This window comes from Eumetopias jubatus, unplaced genomic scaffold (assembly GCF_037043125.1).
Source record: "Eumetopias jubatus isolate StellerSeaLion01/CBP00866 unplaced genomic scaffold, mEumJub1_p1.0 scaffold_8, whole genome shotgun sequence".
In the NCBI taxonomy this organism is placed as follows: Eukaryota; Metazoa; Chordata; class Mammalia; order Carnivora; family Otariidae; genus Eumetopias; species Eumetopias jubatus.
The window spans coordinates 9,880,103-9,906,077 of NW_028274814.1; the positions used below are offsets into that span (position 1 = coordinate 9,880,103).

At 40.5% G+C, this 25,975-nt stretch overlaps 1 protein-coding gene across 1 annotated transcript; it reads right to left on the minus strand.

The window, feature by feature from the left end:
• LOC148163652 (ras-related protein Rab-18-like) lies at positions 1-25,806 on the minus strand. The gene is made up of 7 exons (XM_088025507.1): positions 25,544-25,806; positions 15,290-15,428; positions 10,755-10,816; positions 5,981-6,053; positions 4,481-4,594; positions 4,337-4,402; positions 1-463 (listed from the first exon to the last, which is right to left on the minus strand). The coding sequence occupies exons 1-7, from the start codon at positions 25,658-25,660 to the stop codon at positions 288-290; spliced, it is 747 nt and encodes a 248-aa protein (XP_087881633.1). The 5' UTR covers positions 25,661-25,806; the 3' UTR covers positions 1-287.
• Positions 25,807-25,975: the final 169 nt, after the last annotated feature.

A 25,975-nucleotide genomic window follows, 5' to 3' on the forward strand; every position in this document is an offset into this window, starting at 1 on the left:
TTGAGTTTTTTTTTTTTTATCATAAATGGGTATTAGATCTTGTCAAATGCCTTTTCTGCATCTATTGAGATGATCATGTGCTTTTTATCCTTTGCTCTATTAGTGTGGTGTATTACATTGACTGATTTTCCCATGTTGAACCACTCTTGCATTGCTGGGATAAATCCCACTCGGTCATGATGTGTAATCCTCTTAATGTTCTGCAAGGTCCCTAAAATAGCAGTTAAAAGTTTATATAAAGATGTAACTATGTGATCAAATATGCAAGAGATGGAGTTTCCCAGAGTTTATAACACAGAACAGTAACCACCACAGGCTCCTCCTCCAGGGCCTTCTTCCCTGTGTGTACTTTTGACTCCTTTATTCTGGTTCTCACTTTCCCAAAGCCCAGGCGTCTGAATGATCTTTCCAACAAGTTCCTCAAAGGCACACTGTACACCATCACAGGTTTTTGCACTTCCCTCTGAAATTCAAGAAAAAACTGCCAGTCTATTCTTTTCGGGTCATATTCCGATGTTTTCCTGGGAAATTATTATGGCATAAATATCAACCGGCAGTATATGCAGAGGCAAATGAGCAATTTCTCCCCAGAGGTTTAATATTCGTGAATTTCCCCCAGTTCTCAAAGCTGAGCTATTCAAATTCTATCCACAAGAAGAGGGGTATGTAAGCCCAGGATTTTGTGATAGAATTGTACACTGTAAAGCCCTACTCAAATATGATGCTAAAGTTCCTTCTTAATTTTTCAGTTAGTTCTTAAAATCAACCCCCAAAACAGATTATTATTCCCATTTCAGAATAAGGAAATTCAGGCTCCAAGCTCAACAGTCGGGCTGTTCTGTGCCTGCAACCAAGCAGCTAGAGGTGACTGGATAAATGATATACAACCATGGACACTGGTCTCCTTTGGCATTTATGCTCCCCATGAAACGCATGTGGACATTGAGCCCTGCTCCCCAATCCTACCTTTCTCTAGTAATTACCTTTTTCACTATCTGAGATGACTCTCTTATTCCTGTATCATAAAGCTCCTCTATCTCAGCTCATGACCTAACTTTATGTTGAGAAAAATAGAAACGATCTGACAGGAGCACTGATCATCCCACCAAGAGAGTCACCAACCTGTCTGCATTTGTGACCTTAGGCTCTGCCTTCGTTCCTGTGACAGTGGATGAACTGTCCCTGCTGCTATCTAGGAGCATCCCCTTTTCTACTTCTCGGATCCCATCCCTTCTCATTCACTGAAGAATCATGTGCCCTCACTACTGGATCACATCAGTCAGCTTTCAAAAGCCTGCCAAAATTACTGTCCATCTTACTAACCAACCAAGTAACCAACCACCCTGCCTTCCAGCCCACACACTCTTCTAGAAGCCACCTGGGTTCTCCCTCTCCTTCAAAGCAAAATTATCATCAAAACTTAACCTATGTAAGCCGTTTCCACTTCCTTATTTCACATTTTCTCTTCAGACTCTAACTGACCTTTGAACAACACCAGTGTGAACTGTGCAGTTCCAGTTACACATGGCTTTTTACAATAAACACAGGACGGTACCGAAAAGGTATTTTCTCTTCCTTATGATTTTAATAACATTTTCTTTTCTCTAGCTTTACCGTAAGAATACAGTATGTAATACACACAACATACAGAACATGTGTTAACTGACTTTATCAGTAAAACTTCAGGTCAACAGGCAATTAGCAGTTCAGTTTTGGGGGAGTCAAAGGTATACGCAGATTTCCGACTTGCGGGCGGGGGGGGGACGTGTCGGGACCGCTAACCCCACATTGTTCAAGGGTCAACTGTACTCTAACTAGGTTTTTGTTCTCACCACTCCGTGGAAACGTTCCTTTCTTTTTTTTTTAAGATTTTATTTATTTATTTAACATAGAGAGACATAGCGAGAGAGGGAACACAAGCAGGGGGAGTGGGAGAGAGAGAAGCAGGCTTCCCGCCGAGCAGGGAGCCCGATGCGGGGCTCGATCCCGGGACTCTGGGATCACGACCCGAGCCGAAGGCAGACGCTTAATGACTGAGCCACCCCGGCATGCCTGGTGGAAACTTTTCTTTTAAAAAATACCAGCATTCTCCATCTTGTCAAATCCAATGTCTTCATCCTAAATGCCAGAGACTCAGAGTTACGCCTAATTGCTCTCTTTCCTTATCCTCAATACCCAGAGTCCTGGGATGAGCCCCGCATCGGGCTCTCTGCTTGGCAGGAAGCCTGCTTCTCCCTCTCCCACTCCCCCTGCTTGAGTTCTCTCTCTCTGTCAAATGAAAAAAATAAAATCCTTAAAAAAAATACCCAATCTATCAGCAGAGCCTGTCACCTTTACCAACCAAAGATCTCCTCGATCTGCCAACCTTCCGGAAGCCACCCATAACCACTCCCATAGTCAAAGGCACCAGCATTATTCATCTGGGCCATGACAAGCCTCTTGCTTCTGCTTCTCATGGACCATTTTCTGTACAAACAGGTCTTTTTAGGAGAATATCAGATCACAGCACTACTCCCCTGCTTTCCACACTTGGAATAAAATCCATTTCTTGGGGCGCCTGGGTGGCTCAGTTGGTTAAGCGACTGCCTTCGGCTCAGGTCATGATCCTGGAGTCCCAGGATCGAGTCCCGCATCGGGCTCCCTGCTCAGCAGGGAGTCTGCTTCTCCCTCTGACCCTCTTCCCTCTCGTGCTCTCTCTCTCTCATTCTCTCTCTCTTGAATAAGTAAATAAAATCTTAAAAAAAAATAAATAAATAAATAAAATAAAACCCATTTCTTTACCATACCCTACAAGGCCCAACATGACCTTTTAAATTTCACCTCCCACCGTCACCACCTTTGCCCCCAACATACACTATGCTCCCAGCCCACAAGCTTTCTTCCTATCCCTTAAACACACTAAACTCGTTCTTACCTCAGGAAATATTTGCTATTCTGTCAGCCTGAGATGTTCTCCCTCTAGATCTTCATTTTATGGATTCTTGTTCCAATGGCACTACCTCAAAGAACTTCCCCTAATTACCTCCCATCCCCATTATACTCTCTCTCCTTCATACCACTACTTACTTATTTAAGTCTGTTTCCTCTACTAGAATGTAAGCTTCATGAGGGCAGGGACTTTGTCCATTTTGTTCATCTGTTTGTTATAGTCTCAGTGTTCAGTAAACGTTTACTGAACTAATGTATCAAAATGAAGGACACCCAGCAAGTAAACAGAAAAGGTAGTACTCAATTCCTTTCTAAAATTGCCTATTACCTTCCACTTACAGCACCCTGCTTCTATCTATACATGATGTTCTTTTATTTCCATTTCCTAATTCCTAAAAGATTCTAACAGTGGAATAGCTAAACCAGTAATTCCTAAAGCTGGCTTCACATCAGAATCAACTAGGATGGTTTTAGAAACGGTCTTCCAGGCCCAGTTTCAGACCTGTGACAAGGCCCAGGGAACCTGTAACGTTAAAAAAGCTCCACAGTGATAGAGCTTGTCCACTTTTCTAGACAGGGGGTCAACAAACTTTTCCTGTAAAGGGCCAGATGGTAAATATCTTACGCTTTGAATGCCATATGGTTTCTGCTGTAACCACTGAACTCTGCCATGAAGCACAAAAGCAGCCACACACAGCATGTAAATGCACAGGCAAGGCTGTGTTCCAACACAAATGGTGGAACCAGATTTGGTCCCATGCTATAGTCTGCCAAACCCTATTTTACCATGCTTCTCAAGTATTAATGTGCATTCAAGTCACATGAAGATCTTGTTAAAATACACATTCCAGGGGCGCCTGGGTGGCTCAGTCAGTTAAGCGTCTGCCTGCGGCTCAGGTCATGGTCCCAGGGTCCTGGGATCCAGTCCCGCCTCGGGCTCCCTGCTCGGCGGGAAGCCTGCTTTACCCTGCTTCACCCTCTGCCTGCCACTCCCCCTGCTTGTGCTCTGACAGGTAAATAAATACAATCTTTAAAAAAAAAAAATACAGATTCTAATTCAGAAAAGCTGGGCTGCGACCGAAATGAAGCATTTCTAACAAACTCCCAGGTGGTACCACTGCTGCCAGCACAAGCACCAGCAAGGTACAACACACACTGGGTGCCCGGCTTTGCCCAATGCGCTGTGTCCTGACAGGAATGATCTGTGTCCTATACAACTTCACATAATGAGAACCGATTCTTTTTTTTCTTTTACACAGAAGGAAAAATGAACCTGGCTCTACAGTTAGCACAAGAAAATGATGAACTAGGTACATACATTTTACTGTTCATAAAGAGAAAAATGTAGCAAAAACTCCATTTTAAAATTCCTCATTACTAATGAAAGGATAAATGTTCACACACCTACCTATAAATAACATGGAATGCTTTCGTGCAAATCTCAGGCCTTTGTTTCTATCGACTTCACGATTTTCTTAAAAGATAAATATAAGGATTAAGAAAAGCTACCGAAATCCAGTCAAAATGCCAAATGTCTGACTTCTTACCTTACCAGTTTTATTTCCAACTAGCATGTTTACTACGTCATTTCTCGTGCAGTATGTTTCCAATTCATTTAACCAATTATCCAGTTTGACAAAGGTATCTCTTCTTGTGACATCATAAACTGAAATAAAAAGGGTCACTTATTAAATAAGCATTAAAAATACGAAGCAATGGCATTGTATTTTTGATATTTCACTACAAGCTAATATTTCTATAGAGGCAAGTCTGTTTCTAAGCCTTCAAATGCTGAACATTCAGTATCTACTCAGGCAGATGGAAGAAACAAGTGTATTAAAGAATAATAATAAACATATACATACACACACTTCAATTTCATTAAGACACACCGTGAGAGAAATGAAATTATATCCTGGGTGATAAGTGAAAATGAATTCAAGCAAAACAACAGCTGTTCCCGTTCTTAACAATAAAAGACATTTATCCAAAAACGAAAACATTCAGATCCAAATCTGTGGCAAAATACCAAACTTTTTTCCACGGATTCAAACGTCTATGACCCTGTTAATTTGTTTATTATAAGGACCAGAATTTGCAACTTTGAAAAAATATGTAAACTTAACGGATAAGATCCTGATTGTCTCCCTGTTATCACTTTCATCTCCCATCCCACTGCATTAAAATATATTAAGAGCTTATTCATATAAAGACCTTATTAATTTAAAGTGTTTTCTAGGGGCGCCTGGGTGGCTCAGTTGCTTAAGCAACTGCCTTCGCGGCAGGTCATGGTCCCAGGGTCCTGGGATCAAGCCCTACCTCTGACTCCCTGATCAGCAGGGAGCCTGCTTCTCCCTCTCCCTCTGCTGCTCCCCGGCCTGTGCTCTCCTACTGTCAAATAAATAAATGTTGGTTTTTTTTTTTTTTTAAAAAGGTGTTTTTTAAACTTAAAGATGCTAAACCAAAATAAAAGTTGCTGTTAAATTAATGAAATGAACCTAAAATCTCACTATTTATGTTTATTTTTAAAACTTTCCCAGGAATATTAGTAAGAAGTACTTTTCAACAACTTACAATGAGAATCCACATTTGGTTTTTAAATTCTGTATGATTATGAATCAATGATGTTAAGTGCCTTGTTAGACTTTTTAGGACTCATAAAACAGATTCAACTACGCAACTAGCATGTTTCTTCCTTTATAAACGCACACAAATGTTAATGCACTGCTGACTGAAGATCAGTTTCTGGTAACACTCTTCAGACAGACCAATTACATGTCGATTAATCCTTAATTATGTCTTCATCAACATGTGCTTTTAAGCCAAATAAATTAATCTGATCTTTCTCTTTTAATTGCTAGACAAAGGACTGAAAAGGAATTTTGAATGTTTAAATATTCATTAGTATTAAATGAAGCTAATATAACTTCAAGTTACATAAATACATACCTGAAGAAAAAAAACTCACTGACCTTCACAGATAAGGAAAATCAGAAATTGCAATAATAAAACAATAATATCCTTAAAGCAGTATCGTAAAGTAAAACCTTACCTAATATCACACCCTCTGCACCTCTATAATAGCTGGGAGTTAATGTTCTGAACCTCTCCTGACCAGCAGTATCCTAAAGGTGACAACCAATTATTACTAAATTTAAAAAGTATAAATAGTATTAAGAGTAGAAAGTCAAACAGCATTATTAAAAATATCCATGCACAAGCTCATTTAAAACTTGAAATTTAAATTAGATGCATTCTCTTACTGAAAAGGGTTACATAAAATAAAATTAATAAATGCTGACTCATGTCTAGAAAAATGCATCTAAGTAAAGGGGTATTTCTTCAAGATTTTTATCACACATGAAACCCATTTCCTTGAAAGCCATGGTTCTCAACTTCAGAAGCACAGTGAAATTTCCTGGGAAATGAAAAATTCCAATGCCTGGGTCCAACCCCCAGGGATTCTGGTTTAATTGGTCTACAGTAAGACAGAAGTTTTCAAAGCCTTCCTGGGTGATTTTAATGTAGAATCAAGACTGAGAACCACTTATTTTGTTTTAAAAGAGAATTACAGGAGTGTCTTACTTTAGGTAAGCAATTTTTAGGTTGGACTCTTAAAAGTATTTTCTCTATATCTTCTTTTCGGAAAATGCATAAAACCAAACCACTTGCTATCACATGTTTCTGACACATATTGGGGGAGAGGAACATAAAAGATGCACACCAGCTAGGAAGTGCAAGTTTCGTGAGGAAAGAGACCTCATCTGCTTAATCATCGGTTTAACCCCAGTGCCTAGAGCAATTCTTGCCACAGGATAGTTGCTCAACTTTCCTTGGAAACCAACCAAACAACCAACCCAAACTAATTAACAAGTCTGTACTTCCGGACCTGGTTCCTTCTGTCTTCTTTCTACCATCCTTGGACTGTGGCTTCAAGATACCTAAGATTATGCAAAGCAGCAGTTGACAAACGGCTCCCTCCGCCCACCACCTGTCTTATTAAATAAAGTTTTACTGGAACACAGCCAGGCCTGTTCGATTATACAATGCCACATGGCCTGTCTTAGGATTAGACTAAATATTTACCATCTGCCCTGTAAGAAAAAGTTTCCACTCTGCTAATATCAAATAACCTGAAGAAAAGTGAAGACATATGTCAAACATCAACTTAGCTGCCAGTCTCATGGTTGTAAATCCGAGTTTAGCTATGGGGCAAGCAGACGCTCCTTCAGATAGAAAACATGTTCATAACCTCTAAGAGGTTTATAAGATTGCAGAGGCATTTTAAACCAGCAGTGACGGGCTCCAGCTACTTACTTTCCTACTTACCTACTTTCTGTCCCTGGCCAAAATAGAGACTGCTTTAATATAAGAGCAACAGGTAGAGAATATATGAGTAATTTATGGCCCCAGAAGAGAAACTTAAGAGGAAAATAACTTTCAAAGTAAACCACTCTGCAAATCTACTACTCTTCCCCAGCTACGCTTACATAAATGCAGAATGTCCTTGCTTCCAGACTCTCACCACTACAGAAACTGCCCCCAGCCCTGCCATCTTGAAGTGAAAAAATTAACAAAATTAAACTTTCTAAACAGATAAATTTATGATAAAAATGATTTCTCTCTTTACAAAAATTCCCTTTGCTTCAAAGTTTCTTACAAAACCTCTGATATTTAAAATTATTCAATTTGCATATTGACTCAACTTTTCAAAAAACAGTAATATAAATTAAAGGTGATTCAAGTGACGTGTACTTACTATCTAAAGCAGATTATAATTTGGATAATGTGATATAGGTTAGGGCAAGGACCAAGCAAGAAATATTTTAGTCACAAGACTTTTGGTTGTAACAGAAAAATTGTTTTCATAACAAATCCGTATCCACACTATAATAAATTAATATCCAGAAACAGCGGAAAGCATTTGAATATGAATTTTGTTTCCCTTGATATTCACTGAGATCAACTTATAGTAACTGATCTGAGACACAACATAAAAAACAGAACTGTGGAGTGCCTTGGGCATCCGACTCCTGATTTCAGCCCAAGTCCTGATCTCAGGGGCCTGGGATAGAGCCCCATGTGGGGCTCTGCGCTCAGCGGGGAGCCTGCTTGAGGATTCCTTCTCTCCCTCTGCCCCTCCCCCTAAAACAAATAAATAAATCTTTTAAAAATCAGAACTGTGGTTCTAGTTAAAATATCCATAAAGTGTTTTAAACATGAAGACAAGAGCAGGGCACCTGGGTGGTTCGGGTGGTTCAGCTGGTTACGCGTCTGACTTCGGCTCAGGTCATGATCTCAGGATCCTGGGATTGAGCCCCATGTCAGGCCCCGTGCTCAGTATCCAGTCTGTTTCTCTGCCTTTACCCCTCCCCCTGATCAGGTTCTCTTGCTCTTTCTCATAAATAAAATCTTAAAAACAAAACAAAAAAAGACTAGAGCAAAAAAAATATAGTATGTTTAATGTTAAAATACTACACGACTGACACTTTATACACAAATATTTAAATTAGTCCAGCTATTTAGAGTCTTGATTTTTTTGGATCCACTTATAAAAATGTTTAAGTAGGTATGATAATTTGAGCAAACACCCTGTGCCACAATATTGGATCAGAATATATTACACCTATAAAATTTATAGGCTTACATAGTCAAAAGTTAAGATTTTTGCTTGTTTTTGTTTTCAAGACAGGAATTTGCAATAAGTGTAATAGCATCCTTGTAAGATAAGAAAAGCAGAGCTTACTATCTGTGGTTTTCTTCTCTGATGGGAGAGGAGAAAAGAGATTATTAAAGATTAGAAATGGACAAAGGACAAGGAAGGATCTGGAAAGACTAAATATTAAAACGTGGGAGTGGAAGTGAGGGCAGGATATAGAGAAAAATAGCTTTAGAGGTGCCAAGTAGGCCGTGATGTGTGTGCGGCACTTTTAGGAGCAGTGAGGACAGGGCTGTACTTGATTATTCTATTTGACTGATCCTAGGAGAAGCATCGAAGCAGGAGAGGAACTGAGAGGAAACAATGGACTCATGTATTTCTATTTATGAGTGAGGAGGCCTTCCTAAATATGACGTAACACCCAAATTCATGAAAAAAAAAAAAAACTGGTCTGACCACAAAAATACTAAAACCTTGGTATGGCAAGAACATCTCTCCCCACACCATCCATACCCCATACACACACTCACTCATCCTAAACAAGATTTGAAGGCAAATGACAAACAGGAAAAAAATATTTGCAGCACATGACAGAGTTAGTATTACAAACACACACACACACTCACACACAAGAACATTAACATTTGGGGCACCTGAGTGGCTGAGTCAGTTGAGCTTCTGACTCTTGATTTAAGCTCAGGTCATGAGGGTCTCAGGGCTCTGAGACTGAGCCTCTTATTTAAAAAAATATTTATACGCCTATGATAAAGATGTCACTTCAGTAATACCTGCCAACCTTTTTATTATACAGGAACTAAAAAGTAAATTTAACAATACCTCTTGCATAAAAGAAAGATCTCACGGAAACCACCAAGCCTTAGATCCTATTCTAACACGTATATCTCACAAAACAGTAGCAAGGGCAGAAAGAAGGGATAAATTCAACCATGAAAAGTATACGGAAAATCAGGCTCCCACTTTTGTACAGGGAGAAGCTAGCATTCTTAAACTGTTCGATATATTTTATTATGGCCTAGTCCAACATTTTCCACATTGTTTTTTGCTAGACATTACTATTCTTATCAATATCATAATTATATTTTGGGGAGGGGGCCAATAGGCTACCGATCGTGTAAAGTATTGCATGTTAGAAAAAAATTAACAGAAAAACATGAGACACACTTACACAGTTACTTGTTATTTGGGATGAAATGTGTATTAGAAATAATATGCCATTCGGAGAATGCCAGGAAAATGAATCAGATCATACAATACATAAACACGTGCTGTTTCAATCTGTAACCGATGCCCAGTTACTACTTCATCACCATGTTGAAGTACATCTCAGTGTGATGACCGCTAACCAGTTCCAATTATCCCATGTAACAAAAACGTATTTATATATTTAGTTCTCATAGTATATGTGGGAATCCGATATATAAGAGCATAGTTTTATAAATTATATATGTAATGTAATCTATTGGCAATCATTTAGATAGAGAGAGAGAAGTAGGTAGGTAGGTAGACAGGAGTGGGAGAGAGACGGGCAGACAGAGATAGACACTAAGCATCTTGGACGTCTTTGACAGTTATTGCTATTTTATTTGGTCAGCACTATCATGAAAAGGTCTTAGGAAAGCAACATGTATCAGAATGTTTGGGTTCACAGGGAAATGAAAGGACAGTAAGTAAAGACTAGGCACTGAGAGTAGAAAATAGATCCAAAGTTGGCAAACTCAAATTTCAGGAATATACTAACAGACTAACATGAAAAATACTTTTTTTCCTGAGCATCACTTCATCCCCTTCTCCCCAACAACTGCCTTCAGTGTTAGGTGAGTATACACTGTCTTCTTAAAACTTTAAAGAAACATATTCAATAGCAATAATCCGTTCTGGCAGATAAGATGATTTTTCTATACTTTATTCTGCTTTTAAGTATTCTCAAGGGATTATATATTTTAAAATTCTGAGTAAGTGAAACAAGTCTCTGCCTCATTACCCAATATAAGACATAGCCATTTATTGTTTATCCATTAACCAACAAATTGTCCAAAAGTTATTTAATACAACTTGTTTCCCTCTAGAACTCTACACACATCAACTTCTGCTTCTTTAAAAAATACAAGTTGAATACTTGTACAAAATACATTTTTAAAACTCTTACCCAAATTGCAAGTTTAGCCTTATTGCCATCCACTGAAATTGTTTTCACCTTAAAGTCAACACCTTGAAAAAAATGAAAATGTTGATAAGCATCCCAGTAAAATAATACTTTTAAGATCAATTACCAAGAAAATAAGAACACAGAAAAGCCACTTTACCAATACCCAAATTCACATCCTAAATTCCTGGGAGTTATGGATGTGAAAATCAAAAAGTGTCACTAAAGTTCAGCAGCTTAGGATTTAGTCAGGATAAATGAAAACCAAATGCTTGCAGAATTCAAACACTTACCTACCTGTACTTGCTTGAAAAAAATAAAAATTATAATGGAAAAATAAACTTCAAGGTAAGGTGATTCATGATGCACGTTAAAAGCCAAGCGCTGGAATTCACGGTGCTCGTGTAGAGAAGACTACCTATGGCTGACTCTGGATCAGAGCAATTTTCTAAGGGGCTCCAAATGCAGCGACACTCCATCATTAAGAGTTCTGTCCAGAGCCAGCCAATCCCCTGACTCAGATTCTGACTGTAAGCAGCTTGGTAAAAACATAAAAGGGCCACTTACTCCTTCTCTTATGAATTCTTGTTTGTTTTTATCCTAAAAAACAGTATTCGTTCTATGTAACTTTATCAATGATTCCTTGCTACTGCACAACTGCAAAAGAATTTACATACAAAACCATCTGTGCCCAATCCCCTAAGAATCCTCTTCGTAAGTGAAAGAAGTGCTTAAAGTGCTATGAAAATCTTCTATAAGTACAAATTCCTGTAAAGAGAAGAGCTCCATAAGAAGACACGTACTAATTTATTATGTAAAGAGAAGAGCTCCATAAGAAGACACGTAAGGTTTTACTACAAAGGCCCCTCCCCCTCCAAAAAAACCTCTCCCTTTCCAGGAACAGGAGTTGACACATGCCATCTGGCTTAAATGAACAGTAACTGCGCACATGTCTTTAAAGAGTATCAAAATTAATGTGCAGTCTACCCCACTGGCCAGAGGCAAAATATTAGCTCAAGAAGCCTGGAATGAAACTTTCAAAAGCTCTTATTAGCTTGTCACAATTAATTCAGAACAGTCACAAGTAAGGATGAACAGCACCCTCATATGCTAAATGCTTACGACAACACCTGTCACCAAAATGGAAATACATGAGTAATTCTTGGATGATTTCTAGTGATCCACTACAAACACAAATTAGGTAATAAACATGCACTTTACCAGGTCTTTCTGTATGCCAAAGATTAAAAAAAAAAGTTTGGGGCACCTGGGTGGCTCAGTCGTTAAGTGTCTGCCTTCGGCTCAGGTCATGATCCCAGGGTCCTGGGATCGAGCCCCCCATCGGGCTCCCTGCTCCGCAGGAAGCCTGCTTCTCTCTCTCCCACTCCCCCTGCTTGTGTTCCCTCTCTCGCTGTGTCTCTCTCTGTCAAATAAATAAAATCTTTAAAAAAAAAAAAAAAGTTTGTGTTTTGGGCTAGAGTGATAAAGGAGCTGATAAAGCCATACCTAGAATCATGGGCAATTATGACAGGCTAATAACATAGTCCCAGGAAAATTGAAGTTAACGTTTCTTCGCAGCTAAACAAACAAAAAATCTATTAAACAATCTTGTATTCACCAGGTCTAGATAAAGAAATATTAATGCCACACCATTTATATAAAAAATATGAAGGGCGCCTGGATGGCTCAGTCACTCAAGCATCTGCCTTCGGTTCAGGTCATGATGCCAGTGTCCAGGGATGGAGTCCCACATCGGGCTCCCTGCTCCGCAGGGATCCTGCTTCTCCCTCTGCCTCTGCCTGTCTCTGTCTCTCATGAATAAAATAAAAGTAAAATATTTTTTTAAAAAGTTTGAAATTATTTACATTTTATTCATAATACTTTAAAAACAGAACAAAGCCTGAGAAAATTCAGATGAGGGAAATGGTTCTGACTTGGTGCAGGTACTAAATTAAGGCCAATGTAGACATTACATAGAGAAAACCTGTCATACACACTCTCCAGTTAAATTCTCAAAGTTTTTCAGAGCATAAAGAACTTTTTTTTTTCCTAATTACTCCAGACAACATGCTCAAGGGCAGACTGACTTTTTCCTAGCTACCCAAGAAAAGAAACTCACTGTTCCCAAAATATTTGTGTTTACCTCCCTCTCCCAATGTCCTTCTTCCCTTTTACAATTTCCTGTTTTTCATATGTTTCTTGACAGTCTAATAACGGTCTCTGTCATATGTATCATTAAGTTACTCTTCTCAGATATTAGATCTGAAAGTGACAGAGAACATCCTCAGGTAACAATGCCCACTGGCATCCTACCACCAAAGTCAATACACACAGGTAGCCTGAAAGGGCACCGCATCTGGATCCAGACCCTGCAAGTCCCCGTTTCATCTTTCCTTGGTCCCTCTGGTGAATCTCCTATGCAGACACTGAGTTCTTTAGCTTTCACCTGCTCAAACGGCTTCTTCACCAAGTCTGGTTCTTCTGTTTTGCCAGTGGCTCTTAACTTGCTTTTATAAAAAGGTGGCCACAGTAGGAATCTTTTTAATAAATCTGACTTTGCCAACTTCTTACTAGATTTGATTAAACCATCTGTTCAACCTCCTCATGTGGATGACAAGGAGCTCTGAACAGTTTGAAGCTGAACATCTTAGAGAAAAACACTCCTGTGTATCTCCTCTACTCTCCTACCACACTGAACACTTCTGTGACCAGATACTCTCTGACTGTCCAGGGACGGCCATCAGTGTCCTACAGTTCAATTCAGTCTGATACAGTCAGATCCCACAGTGTAAGGGCCAACTAATAAGAAGTCCTATAAGACTGCTGTACTCCCATTTCAGATGCCATCCCAAATCCAGGTTGTTACCTGTGCTTCCGACCACCCGGCTATTAATCAAAGGTTCCCACAATCTCCTCTCTTGATTGCTTTAATTTGTGGCTCACAGAACTCAGGAAGTGTTGCTCACTAGAGTATCATCTTATTATAAAAGGATAATAACCCAGGAATAGCCAGATGGAGGAGACAAATAAGGAAAAGTATGGGGGGAAGGGGCACAAAGCTCCCATGCCCTCTCCAAGCATGCCATCCTCCCAGAACTTCCATGTGTTTGCCAAAACCGAACTCTCAGAACCAGTAAATTCAGCATTTTTATGACAGTTTCATTACTCAGGCATGATTGATTAAATCACTGTCCTTCAGTGACTGGACAGAATCTCCTGTCCCTCTTCCCTCTCCCTTCTCCTGAGGTAGGAGAGAGTAGGACTGAAAATCCCAACCCTCTAATCACATGGGTGGTTCTCCAGGCAGCCAGCCTCCACCCTTAGAGGCTTTCCAGAAGTCAGAGCGCTAACATAAAGTCGGGTACGGTTGGAAGGGGCTAGTTATGAAAAGCAGAAGACATCGTCACTGCTTTGATCAGTTAAGAAAGTCAAAGGGTTTTAAAAACTCTCTGCCAGGAACCAAATATGTATTTCTTATAAATCACAATATCCACAGAAGAACTGTCATTTTGGCTTTTTCTTGTTGTTCGTTTGGGCTTGCACTTCTAATACAATATTTAATTCAGTTTTTTTAAAGTAATCTTTTTTTAGGCATATCTGCTACTTTGTGAGGGGTAGTTCAGTTAAAACTAGACATTATGGTCAATAAAACCTTTAAAACAAGCAGTGAATGGAACATGAAAGTTTACCAAAGATATTATCAACCGTATCATAAAGAGATACTTGTCAGCGAGAAACCAGAACATATCAATGGAATCATCTGCCATGTCAGAAGTAAAGGGCAATCAACAGAAAGTGAGAACAAAGATGCTAGAATTAGCAAACAGGAAATTAAAAGCTATTTTAAATGTACAGCACATGTTTAAAAAGTAGACATGAGATTAAAAAGACCCAAATCAAACATCTAGAGATAAAGTGACAATGTCTGAGATGTAAAATACGTGGGATGAGATTAACAAAAATTAGACATCACAGAAGAAAACGTAAGTGAGTATGAAGACACAATGGGCCCCTGGGTGGCTCAGTCAGTTTAAAAGCCACCTTCCGCTCAGGTCATGATCCTGGGGTCCTGGGATAGAGCCCGTGTCAGACTCCCAGCTCAGTGGGGAGCCTGCTTCTCCCTCTCTCTCTGCCCTTCCCCCCAGCTTGTACTCTCTCTCACTTTCAAATAAAATCTTTAAAAATAAATAAAAATAAGTAAAATCAATGAAATAAAAAAAATTGGTTCTTTTTTTTAATTGGTTCTATAAGGAAAAATCAATAAACTGATAAATTCTAGCCAAAGTGATCAAGAGAAACAAAGACAAAAATTACCATTATAAAGAATGAGAAAGATCACATCACTACAGATTATACAGAGGTGAAAAGTCTACTGAGGAAATGTTATAAACAAGTTCATGCCAAAAAACTTGACAATTCAGATGAAATGTCAATTTCCTTCAAAGATTAAAAATTATCAGAATTGACTCAAAAAGAAACAGACCACAAACAAAATACATAAAGAATTTAAACAAAAGGAGGGCGCCTGGGTGGCTCACTCGTTAAGCATCTGCCTTCGGCTCGGGTCGTGGTCCCGGGGTCCTGGGATCGAGTCCCACATCGGGCTCCCTGCTTGGCGGGAAACCTCCTTCTCCCTCTTCCACTCCCCCTGCTTGTGTTCCTGCTCTCATTGTCTCTCTGTCAAATAAATGAATAAATAAATAAATAAATCTTTAAAAAAAAAAAAGAATTTAAACAAAAGGAAATCAAAACATGTCACTATAAAAAATCAACTAATCCCAAAGGCAGCAGTAATGGAGGAAATAAGCGACAAAAACTCTCTGAGACACACAGAAACAGAAAACAAACAGCAAGATGTCAGTAGTAAATCCTCCCTTACCAGTAATTATATGAAAGGCGGTGTTGGCGGAATATATATAAAAATAATACCCAAGTATATAAATAAATCTATAAAAAAGATCCAAGTGTACATGCTGTCTCTTAAGAGACTCATACACCAAAGGACAGATCCCAGTATCTATGAAGCAACCATTCACATAACCGAAGGGACAAATACAGTATTAGTTGGAGATCTTAATGCACCACTTTCAATAATGGATCAAACAACCAGAGAGAGACCAGAGAAATAGGACAGCGGAACAACAGCACAGACCAGTGAGGCCCCGGAGAACATGCTACCCAACGACTTCAGAACACAGTTCTCTCAAGCGCCTATGAAACATTCTCCAGGACAGACCCTATGGTGTCTACAAAACAAGTATGAATAAGTTTTAAAAGACTAAACTCATCTGAAGTATTTTTTATCATAACCTAATGAAACTAGAAATCGGTGACAGAAAGAAAACTGGAGAATTCACAAACATGTGCAAATTAAATCACACCCTTTTAAACAACAACTAATGGGCCAAAGAAGAAATCACAAGAAAATTAGAGAATACTTTGAGACAAATGAAAACACAAGACGCCGAAATTCGAGATGTAGCAAAAGCAGTGCTGAGGGAAATTTACAGCTATAAACACATTATAAGAGAAGAAATATCTCAACTCAATAACCTAATTTTACACCTTAAGGAACTAGGAAAGAGCAAACTAAGGACCATAAAAGGAAGGAAATAATGACGATCAGAACCAAAATAAAGGACAAGGGGAATTGATACACAATAGAGAAAAATCCATGCCCAAGGCCTGGTTTCTTTCTTTCTTTCTTTTTAAAGATCAACAAAACTGACAAGCTTTTAACTAGATGAAGGAAAAAGAGAAGATCCAATTATAGAACTCAGATATGAAAGTGGGGACATTACTACTAATTTTACAGACCAAAAAAAAAATTGTAAGAGAATATTATGGACAATTATACACCAACAAGCTGGATAACCTAGATGAAATGAACAAATTCTTGAAAACACACAATTGACAAAATCGACTTATCAAGAAAAAGAAAATCTGGGGCCCCTGGGGGGCTCAGTCATTAAGCGCCTGCCTTCGGCTCAGGTCTTGATCCCAGGGTCCTGGGATCGAGCCCCGCATCGGGCTCCCTGCTCTGCGGGAAGCCTGCTTCTCCCTCTCCCACTCCCCCTGCTTGTGTTCCTGCTCTCTCTCTCTCTCTCTCTGTCAAATAAATAAATAAAATCTTTAAAAAAAATTAGAATCTATTTCATAACAAATACACATCTTTCTAAGGATGTTTTATTTTGCCTTCAGATTTTTTCACAAACTTCAATTTACTACGAACTATGTCTAAGAAAACTTCATTTTGTAAATAGAGAAAATTAGTAGATCCAAAGTTAAGTGTACTTATTTCAGCTGACACAGAGTGGTAACACTAAAGAACTTCAATAGAAAATTTCAAGTCTCCTTTCTAAGGAATTAATGTTTACTGTTAAAATGATCAGATCAGCTATTTCCTTTAAAAATGAAATCCAGGGGCGCCTGGGTGGTTCAGTCGGTTAAGCGTCTGCCTTCGGCTCAGGTCATGGTCCCAAGGTGCTGGGATCGAGCCCCACATCGGGCTCCCTGCTCGGTGGGAAGCCTGCTTCTCCCCCTCCCACTCCCCCTGCTTGTGTTCCCTCTCTCACTGTCTCTCTCCCTCTGTCAAATAAATAAAATCTTTAAAAAAATAAATAAAATAAAATAAAATAAAAATGAAATCCAGGGGCGCCCGGGTGGCTCAGTTGGTTAAGCTTCTGCCTTCAGCTCAAGTCATGATCCCAGGGTCCTGAGATGGAGCCCTGCATCCGGCTCCCTGCTCAGCGGGGAGTCTGTCTCTCCCTCTCCATCTGCCTCTCCCCCAGGTCATGCTCTCTCTCACTCTCTTGCTCTCAGATAAATGAAATGAAATGAAATGAAATAAATCCAGGGATGCCTGGGTGGTTCAGTCGGTTAAGCGTCTGCCTTCAGCTCAGGTCATGATCCCAGGGTCCTGGGATTAAGTACAGCATCGGGCTCCTTGTTCAACAGGGAGTCTGCTTCTCCCTCTTCCCCCTGTTCATGTTCACTCTCTCTCTTTCTCTCAAATAAATAAATAAAATCTTTAAAAAAAAAACTTTAAATAAAAATAAAATCCAATAATTACTATTTTCCAAATGTTTTCTCTTCTCAATGCTGTAATTTTTTTTTTTTTTTTTTAAGTAGATTCCATACTGGGCTCCAACACAGGGCTGAAAACTCATGACCCTGAGATCAAGAGCTCGCCGCTTACCGACTAAACCACCCAGGCACCGCTTAATGCTATAATTTTTTTTTAAATCCCTTATTTTTTGATATAGTGTCTTAATAAACAATTAGGGAATAAAAAGTTTCTAGTTCTGGGGTTTGACTATTATTTCTTCTAAAATCAAACACTTCAATGGAGATCAAAATCGACACAAAAAGACATTAGAAAAACTATACAACTCCCCCAAAATTTGAACTTTTTTTTTTAAGTTTTTTTTTTCTATTTTTTCCCCAGTAATCTCTATAGCCAACATGGGGCTCAAAGCCACGACTCAGAGCTCAAGAGTAAGATCAAGAGTCGCGTGCTTTTCAGACTGACTGAGCCAGCCAGGCACTCTTCAAACTTTTTTAATGCCCCTGAATTAGCATTTAACTATTACTTTAAACTTACTTTTCATACCAACATGGAATTTTTATGGAATTACATCTACATAATCTAATGTTTGATTCAACCTCTTCTCCCAATGTTAGTGCTCTTCCTTTCTGGCTAATATATTTCTGTCTGTTAACTCACAGATGTAATTCCTAGGTCAAATTTCACTCAAGACAGATATATAGGTTTATTCTAAATAATTGGGATTACGCTGGATTGGAAATGGCAGGGTTATTCCAACCACAAGCACAGATCAGACCTCCATTTGTTCAAATACCTTTCTTCCACTAAAGAAGTATTAGCATTCTTCAGCTATCAGAACCAAATGGAGGAAGCAGAAGCACAAAGAAGGAATTAAAAAGTGTCATTATCCTGAGGGACCAGGATGTCCAAAAGACACAAGCATGCTAAAACTCAGGATCTCAACAGATCAGGACTAGATCAAAGCACCACAGGTAAAGTTCTTACTAGTATGAAGGTTACAAAAAGAAAAAGGAGAAGACATTAGTTTTATTTATTGTTTTTAAGATTTTATTTACTTTGGGGCACCTGGGTGACTCAGTCGTGAAGCGTCTGCCTTCGGCTCGGGTCATGATCCCGGGGTCCTGGAATTGAGCCCCGCATCGGGCTCCCTGCTCAGCGGGGACCCTCATTCTCCCTCTCCCACTTCCCCTACTGTGTTCCCTCTCTCACTTCTCTCTCTCTCTTTCCGTCAAATAAATAAAATCAAAAAAAATTTTTTTTTATTTATTTATTTGACGGAGAGAGACACAGCGAGAGAGGGAACACAAGCAGGGGGAGTGGGAGAGGGAGAGGCAGGCCTCGATCCCAGGACCCCGGGATCATGACCCGAGGCGAAGGCAGATGCTTCACGACTGAGCCACCCAGGTGCCCCAATAAATAAAATCTCTAAAAAAAGACTTTATTTATTTTGACTGGGGAGGGTTAGAGGGGGAGGGGGAGAGAATTTCAAGCAGATTTCACACTGAGCACAGAGCCCAACGCAGGGCTTCATCTCACCACCCTGATTACATGACCTGAGTGGAAACCAAGAGTCAGACGCCTAACTGACTGAGCCACCGAGGCGTTCCAGGACATTAGTTTTAACACAAACTTTCAAAGGACATACAGCCGTAAAAAATAATCTGTATTCTTGAGAGTATTATTATTAAGAATTGATATAATATTCTATCCTTATGAATGGACTTTTGTTAAAACCTAATATGCAAGGTCAGATCCTATCTGCTTCACTGCAACATTAATAAACATGTTGTGGGGCACCTGGGTGGCTCAGTCGTTAAGCGTCTGCCTTCAGCTCAGGTCATGATCCCAGGGCCCTGGGATCAAGTCCTGCGTTGGGCTCCCTGCTCCGTGGGGAGCCTGCTTCTCCCTCTTCCACTCTCCCTGTTTGTGTTCCCTCTCTCGCTGTGTCTCTCTCTGGCAAATAAATAAAATCTTTAAAAAAATAAAAAACAAACATGTTGTGGCATGGTATAGATCAATCTAACAACTAATTGAGGATCTGCCATAAAATTACCTAAAGCCCTGATTTGAAAAAATAAATAAAATTTAAAAATAAAGTCCTGGGGCACATGGCTCAGTTGGTTAAGCGTCTGCCTTTGGCTTGGATCGTGATCTCGGGGTCCTGGGATCAGGCCCCACATGGGGATCCCTGCTCAAGGGGGTGTCTGCTTCTCCTTCTGCCTCTGCCCCTTCCCCCACTCATACTCTCTCACTCGGTCTCTCTCAAAGTATTTTTTAAAAAGCCCTGTATTTACTTTAACTATAATGTCGTTAACATTGGTTTCACATGTACATCATTCAGTATTTGTATATACTGCAAAATGATCACCACAATAAATCTAGTTAACATCCGTCACCACACAGTTGTAATATTTTTCTTTCCTGTAGTGAAAAAAATTTTTTTAAAGATTTTATTTATCCGACAGTGAGAGACACAGTGAGAGAGGGAACACAAGCAGGGGGAGTGGGAGAGGGAGAAGCAGGCTCCGCGGGGCTCGATCCCAGGACCCTGGGATCATGACCTGAGCCGAAGGCAGACACTTAACGACTGAGCCACCCAGGCGCCCCAACCTGTGGTGAAAATTTTTAAGACCCATTCTCTTAGCAACTTTCAAATGCACAATTCAGTATTAACTATAGTCACCACACTGTACATTACTAAAAGCCTATTTAATTCATTTACATTTCCAACCTAGATCTCTAATTACACTAGCCCCTGCTGTACTCAAAATGCAAAGCGCAATTCTAAGAATTACATCATTTCCAATCCATCCTAATCTCCTTAATCATTTTGACTGTCTTTACCTGAATCTAGTTCATGTGGAAATCAGAAGTAACCATAATATTTCAAGACTTTTTTGTTAACTTCTACTAATTTTGTTTAAAGATTTTATTTATTTGAGAGAGAGAAAGAGCGCGCGCAAACATGAGCAGGGGGAGGGGCAGAGAGAGAGGGAGAAGCGGACTTCCCGCTGAGCAGGAATATGGGGCTCAATCTCAGCACAAGGAGATCATGACCTGTCCCAAAGGGAAAGCTTAACTGACAGAACCACCCTGATGCCCCTGTTAACTTCCACTAATTATTCTACAGATTTTCTTATCACAATTGCAAAGCTGAATCCGAATTTTAAAAATAGACAAGGATGTACAGAAAGGAAAAGAATCCACTAAGCTCAATGAAAATTAGCCTGATTCCTATAATTCAGCACTTTGGTGATGAAGGGAAGCCCCCATATTACAAACATACCTGTTCTTTTATTTCCAACTTGGAACTCAGAACAAACGATTAAATAGTTGTTAGGTTCCTAGACTTGCCCAACAAGAGTCTATCTATCCCATGACGTTTTTTTTTTTTTTTTAAAGATTTTATTTATTTATTTGACAGAGAGAGAGCGAGAGAGCAGGAACACAAGCAAGGGTAGTGAGAAAGGGAGAAGCAGGCTTCCCACTGAGCAAGGAGCCCGACGCAGGACTCGATCCCAGGACCCCGGGATCATGACCGGAGCTGAAGGCAAACGTTTAATGACTGAGCCACCCAGGCGCCCCTCCCATGACATACCTGAATTAGTCTCTTGAGTTCTAGATTCATTCGAGTCTGGAGACAGTGTGATAAAGTAAGAGTGTAGCCTCTGGAGCCTCTCAGAGTTAGGCAGAAACCCTGATTGCCAATTACTAACTGTATAATCAAACAAAACTCATTTAACTTTTCTGACTTCTAATTTCCTCATCTGTGAGAATACTGCCTATCATGGAGAGTTTTTGTAAGGATTAAAGATAATACAAATCAACCAGCAAAGACTATGACAGAGTAGGTACTCAATAAATAGAAGCGATTATAGTACCCTCTTCACACCAGCTTTTTATCCTCTATGCTGAGGTAAATACCCCATTCAGTCAGTATTCATTAAAAGGAACTGAGGAGGGGCGCCTGGGGGGCTCAGTCGTTAAGCGTCTGCCTTCAGCTCAGGTCACGGTCCCAGGGTCCCGGGATCCAGCCCTGCATCGGGCTCCCTGCTCTGCGGGAAGCCTGCTTCTCCCTCTCTCACGCCCCCTGCTTGTGTTCTCTCTGTCAAATTAAATAAAATCTTTAAAAAAAAAGAAAAAAAAAGGAACTGAGGATATGGAATTAGAAAATATGGGTTTGATTCCAGACACTGTCTAATACAAGATACAGAACTTTAGGCTAGGTATTTGATGCCTCTGAACTGCAGACTGATCATCTGTTAAAAAAAAGAAAATCATAGAATTACTGTAGTAATTGACATTATTTATAACTGGCATGCATTGTACAGTATCACAAATGTTAGCTTTTACCTACTCCAAAGTATTCCCTCTCAAAAATTACCTGCCTTCCAAGATCAAATGTGCATAATGAGCAATGAGCATAAGCTAACATCAGGGAAAAAGGACAACAAGGTAAACTAAGTAGCTCACTGATGATATCCCCTTCACACTTCATACTCCCAGACTTTAGAATATACTTGTTAGGGTCGCCTGAGTGGCTCAGTCGTTAAGCGTCTGCCTTCAGCTCAGGTCATGATCCCAGGGTCCTGTGATGGAGTCCCGCATGGGTTTCCTTGCTCAGCAGGGAGCCTGCTTCTCCCTCTGCTGCTCCCCCTGCTTGTGATCACTCTCTCTCTCTCTCTCTCTCTGACAAATGAATAAATAAATAAATAAAATCTTAAAAAAAAAAAGTCCCAGATTAAAAAAAAAAAGGAATATACTTGTTAACCCAAATGTAGCTCTGATTGGGGGAATGCCAGGCAGAAAAATTAAATTAACAAGTTGTATGGAAGACTTGTACGTCTTTCCCCAATCTAGCAATCTGCATGCTGAGAAACCTTTCTTAAGCAGTTTCTACTCCTTTTCACTTAGCTTACCTTCCTATTCCCCAAAACAGTTCCCATGACAAAGGCAATACAGACCCTAAAGTAGAGCAAAGAGAACTGCCCAGAAGAGTGTGTGCAAGTTGAGGAGTATTGTCCTTGACATAACCCACCAGAAAAATTCAAACTAAAGACAGAAAAAGGCAAAGATTATTCCTCATGTCTTTATAAAAAATATTTTATATTTTGAGTATTATTTCCCCATAGCAATTTCAAAAGCACCATCCTTTTTACAATAATACTCTTTTGAGAAGTTTTGCCATTAATAAAACAATTTAATAATTAAAGTCAACAGGACCCGACGAGCTGAGAACGTGCTCTAGGCTCAACTGCACTACAGCCAAAAGAACTTGTCTGCTAAACAACTCACCTGAGCTGAACTGTACTTCCAAACTGTAGGAAAACAAAACGAAAATTGAACTCTCAGGATAAAAATCACCCAGGCAATAAATTAACTCATCTTGGGTATAAAAAATTCTCAAAACACAAGTGACTGCGTATTTTCCCCGAGAGGTGGCATGTTTACGTAGGATGTTGGTTATAACCCAATCAGGGTCACAGAAAGGATATAGAAAGATCTCAAAAGACATCTAAATGGATATTCCTAGCACTATTTGTTTCCTATTCACAGCACCAAAGTTAGCAGCACAGCATTTCACAAAGACAGCTACTATATCAACTTCCACAGTCTCCATCATCTTCTGAGCCTTTCTGAGCCTGACCTCACCTGAGCGTCTCAGGAAGGCACTTAGTAGCCTGCATCATGCTGCCCAAGGTTTCAAGGCTACTAAAATAAACATTATGTGTGAATTTCATCTCCCCCCCCCCCCCCACCACAGGAAAATCAGAATACCTCACTGGTGTCAAGTTTAGAACAACCAAAAACAATTTGGGGCCACTGGCAATGGCTATGGCACCATGGTACTAACATGTTTAACAGAGACTACAGGAGAAATACCATGATTTATCTTAACTAGGAATATTACCAATAAAGTTTAAAAGTGTTTCAGAGCTACATGATAGTGGCAAGAGAAGAGAAACAAGCTCAGGGAGGAAAAAATAAAAACCTTACAGCACACAACTACCTGAAAAAAAAGTAGTCGACAGACAAGTTAAAACACGTTTGCATTTGCCAACACATAGCAGTTACCACACCATACATTTGTCAGATTTCCCAACACGCAAAACAAAAGAAGCCACCCTTTTATGAAGTACTTATTTACTGACTTCTACAAGAAATGACTTTTCTGGATTGGGGGCAAATTAACTTCCTGTGCTTTTACTCTGACTTTCAAAATCTTCAAAACCTTCAGCCTTATCAGGGGATACATTGAGATTCACCTCAATTTTAAGGCTTTTCCTGTCAGCTTGCATACGCGTTGTATGTGTTAACATCGAAACTACAAGACCACTTTTCTCTTTGAAAACGATATTCACGTTCCTATAGATTTTAGAATATTTTTCTAAAAGGCTAACTACAAAGTTTGCAAAAACAAGCAATACAGTAGACCGTGGTGGGCATTCAACAAGTTTATCAGAAGTCCTACTAAAGTAAAAGCTTGAAGAAGTTTATGAGATAAACTCCTACTGTTGATACTGAAGATAGAATGTTACTAATATGGAAATTGAGAAATATTCAAAATATTCTGAAAACAGTATCTCCTAAAACTAAAAGCATTTGCCAACACAGAAAACTACTGGTTCTTAAAAATGATAATCACATGGGAGGCATTTCTGTAAATACTGAAGTTCTGAATCGCAATAACCCGATTCTTTCAAAACACGTTTGGGTTATAGCTTATTAATCTATCCGGATTCATATTCTATGCATTTACTTAGGTCGGAAAGAGAAAAACCTCAGAAAATAAGCAACGGGCGGTTACAACCGTTCTACTTTAAGTTACTTATAAAGACAACAGTTGAAGAACTTTTGGGGAAGAGAGAGTAAGATTTTTCCAAGTAGTTAAGAACAATTTACGTTTTATAATAACGATAGTCCTAACAACCTCTAGAATACATGATGGTGGGGCGGAAGTGAAAATGATGAGAGGGGGAAAAAACCCGACATGAAAACGGACAGCCAGGCAAATTTACAAACCTTCAAATTTAAAGGAATTTTGAGATTCACTTCTCTTACACGCCCTCCCTCACTCCCCACTCGCTTCCTCCTCTCTTCGGGGAGGTCTGTGTAATGTGACTCATGACAAATTTTTTAAAAAAATAAATAAATAAAAGACACACCCTCTGGGTTGAACTGACATAATCGCCCCCACCCCACCCTCCCCCGACACACACCCCGCTTTTCCTCTCCCTTCTGCCGCTCCTCCCCGCGCCTCGTCCCTGCCCTTTCCTCTCCCCGTCCTAGACCCCTCTCGGGACCGAGGGGCAGCCGGCTCTCCCACACAGGAGTCCAGCGAATGGAAGGCGGCCGAGGGCAGCGCGCGACCCGGGGGGCCCAGCCCGAAGGGAGGCGGACAGCAGGAGGGCGCCGGGCTGCGGCGGCGGCGAGCTCCGGGTTCCCTCGCCCATTTTCTCTCTCCCCTTCTATCGGTTTCAACCACCACAGCCACTTCCTGTATCGCAGCCCGACTCCCTCAGCCCGGCCACTTGCTCTCCCCGGCTGGGGGTTCGGGTTGGGGTTGGGGTTGGGGTTGGGGTTGGGGTTGGGGTTGGGGCTGAGGCAGCCGCTGAGGTTAGGGCAGTTCCCCACCCCGCCCAGTGGGCTGGTCACTCGGGCGGCAGGCTGTGGATCCTCGGCCCGGCCCGCCAGCGCCCGCCCGCGCGCTCGCGCTCCTCACCTGTGTGTAGTTGTTTTCACAGTAGTCCGCCACCCGGGTCAGATTCTGGTAACTCTCTATCAGCGCCCTCTGGCCAGACGGGATCTCCTCCTCTAGTAACATCTGCAGCTCTGCCATTTTCCACCCCTCTGCATCGCTTCCTCTCGCGTTAAAGAGACAGAGGCAGCAAAGTCCGCGGAGGACCCGAGCACCTCTCAGCCCGGATACAAACCGCCTACGGCCCTCCCGCCTGGTATTGTGGGACCGCACCACCTCCTCTTCCTCCTCACTCTCTCCACCCCGCTCCACCCACTTCGCGCAGCCGCCTCAATCCCGTTCTCTCGCGAGACCTCACGTTTTCCCGCCTCTTCCCCGCGACCATGGGATTTTTTTTCTTTTGCATGGTCTTCGGGGAATTGTAGTCTCTCGCGGTCTAAGCTGCCCACCGAAAGC

Bases quoted from the DNA above. Each gene is read 5' to 3' on its own strand.
- LOC148163652 (XM_088025507.1), bottom strand. From the start codon at position 25,660: ATGGCAGAGCTGCAGATGTTACTAGAGGAGGAGATCCCGTCTGGCCAG. The intron at 15,429-25,543 runs GTGAGGAGCGCG...TTTATTTGACAG, and splicing joins GTGAAAACAACTACACACAG to AGAGACAATGAGAGCAGGAA. The intron at 10,817-15,289 runs GTGAGCCACCCA...ATTTTTTTCAAG, and splicing joins CGAAGGCAGATGCTTAACGA to GTGTTGACTTTAAGGTGAAA.